The following is a 1593-nucleotide window of genomic DNA, read 5'->3' on the forward strand; positions in this document are numbered from 1 at the left end:
AGTGCAAGCATCATTATAAATATATTTGTTTTAATTCAGAATGCCAGTGACCAAAAGACAGAAATGGAAAAAATAAAAGAAAAAATGGCTCAGGAGATGTCCAAAATTGAAGAGCGAAAAGCCCAAATTGATGACGAGTTGAAAGAAGTGCAGGTAAGTTTTGTGGGGGCTAATAAAATGTGCAATGTGCTGCTTGAGATCCCAGCTGAATTTATCCTTCACTTCACCTCTCGCTGCCCTCTAGCCATTGGTGGATGAAGCAAAGCGGGCAGTTGGAAACATCAAGCCTGAAGCTCTGTCTGAGATCCGCTCCCTCCGGATGCCCCCTGATGTCATCAGAGACATCCTGGAGGGGGTACTGAGACTGATGGGCATCTTCGATACCACCTGGGTCAGCATGAAGAGGTGAGGGGAAGAATGTGTTAAAGGACTAACCATCCTTTTTTAAGGCTTCAACTGACTCCCTTATAAAACCATAACTTATAAAATCCAGCATACTCTTTTCATTATCTCTGGCTTGACTGCCTTTCACTGCAGCTTTCTGGCTAAACGTGGTGTGAGGGAGGACATAGCCACATTTGAAGCCAGAAACATCACTCCTGAGATTCGCCAAAGTGTGGAAGAGCTGCTCAACAGAAACAAAGCCTCATTTGACCCCAAGGTCAGACAGCAGCAGATTAACAAATAATACGATTTTTTTTTTCTTGCTGGAATGTAAGCATGTTACTATGATTGCTATGTTTAAGTAGTTTTTGACTCTTGATGTTTTTATTGTTAGAATGCAAAGCGTGCAAGTGCTGCAGCTGCTCCTCTGGCTGCCTGGGTCAAAGCCAATGTCCAGTACTCCTTTGTCCTTGAGAGAATTGAGCCTCTGGAAAGAGAGCAAGCTGGACTACTGGAGTAAGAGCCATATTTTAAACACACCCTCAGAAAGCAGCTAACATAATGTTTTACCCAACACACACTTGGCTGACAACTACAGTGGTGCTGGAAAGTTTGTAAACTCTTTATAATTTTCTATACTTATGCATTAATATGACCTAAAACATCATCAGATTTTCACACAAGTCCTAAAATTAGATAAAGAGAACCCAGTTAAACACATGAGACAAAAATATTATACTTGGCCATTTACTTATTAAGGAAAATGAGCCAAACTTACATATTTGTGAGTGGTAAAAAATCTTTTTTTCTTGAACCTTTGCTTTCAGTACCTGGTGTCCACAAAACATTCTTCCAACAACCTTATGGTTTGTCCATGTGATCTTTGGCAAACTGCAGATGAGCAGCAATGTTCTTTTTGGAGATTTGGAGTGGCTTTCTCCTTACAACCCTGCCATGACACCATTGTTGTTCAGTGTTCTCCTTCAGTGGGGGGCCAAGATGGGATAGAGGTAGGGCAGCATACTGGGGAACAGATAGTCGCGGTTTGACTCCCAGCCATTCCCACATGTCGGGATGTCTCTGAGCAAGACACCTAATCCCTAATTGCTCCCTAAGCGCTTACATAGCTGCCCACTGCTCAACCTGAGTGTATCTCACGTGTGATGGGTTAAATGCAGAGAACTAATTTTGCGTTTGTATGGGAACATA

At 42.3% G+C, this 1593-nt stretch overlaps 1 protein-coding gene across 1 annotated transcript in view; it reads left to right on the forward strand.

Annotated features, from left to right (window-relative positions):
- LOC119411516 (cytoplasmic dynein 2 heavy chain 1) overlaps positions 1-1593 on the forward strand; it is an 18237-nt gene that overhangs the window by 12018 nt on the left and 4626 nt on the right. Inside the window, exons 9-12 of the mRNA XM_037678468.1 lie at positions 40-153; positions 245-405; positions 538-661; positions 779-900. Of these exons, the coding sequence (XP_037534396.1) occupies positions 40-153; positions 245-405; positions 538-661; positions 779-900 (521 nt within the window). The remainder of the gene's footprint in view (positions 1-39; positions 154-244; positions 406-537; positions 662-778; positions 901-1593) is intronic.

Source organism: Nematolebias whitei, chromosome 6 (assembly GCF_014905685.2).
Source record: "Nematolebias whitei isolate Nwh7 chromosome 6, NemWhi1, whole genome shotgun sequence".
Classification (NCBI taxonomy): Eukaryota; Metazoa; Chordata; class Actinopteri; order Cyprinodontiformes; family Rivulidae; genus Nematolebias; species Nematolebias whitei.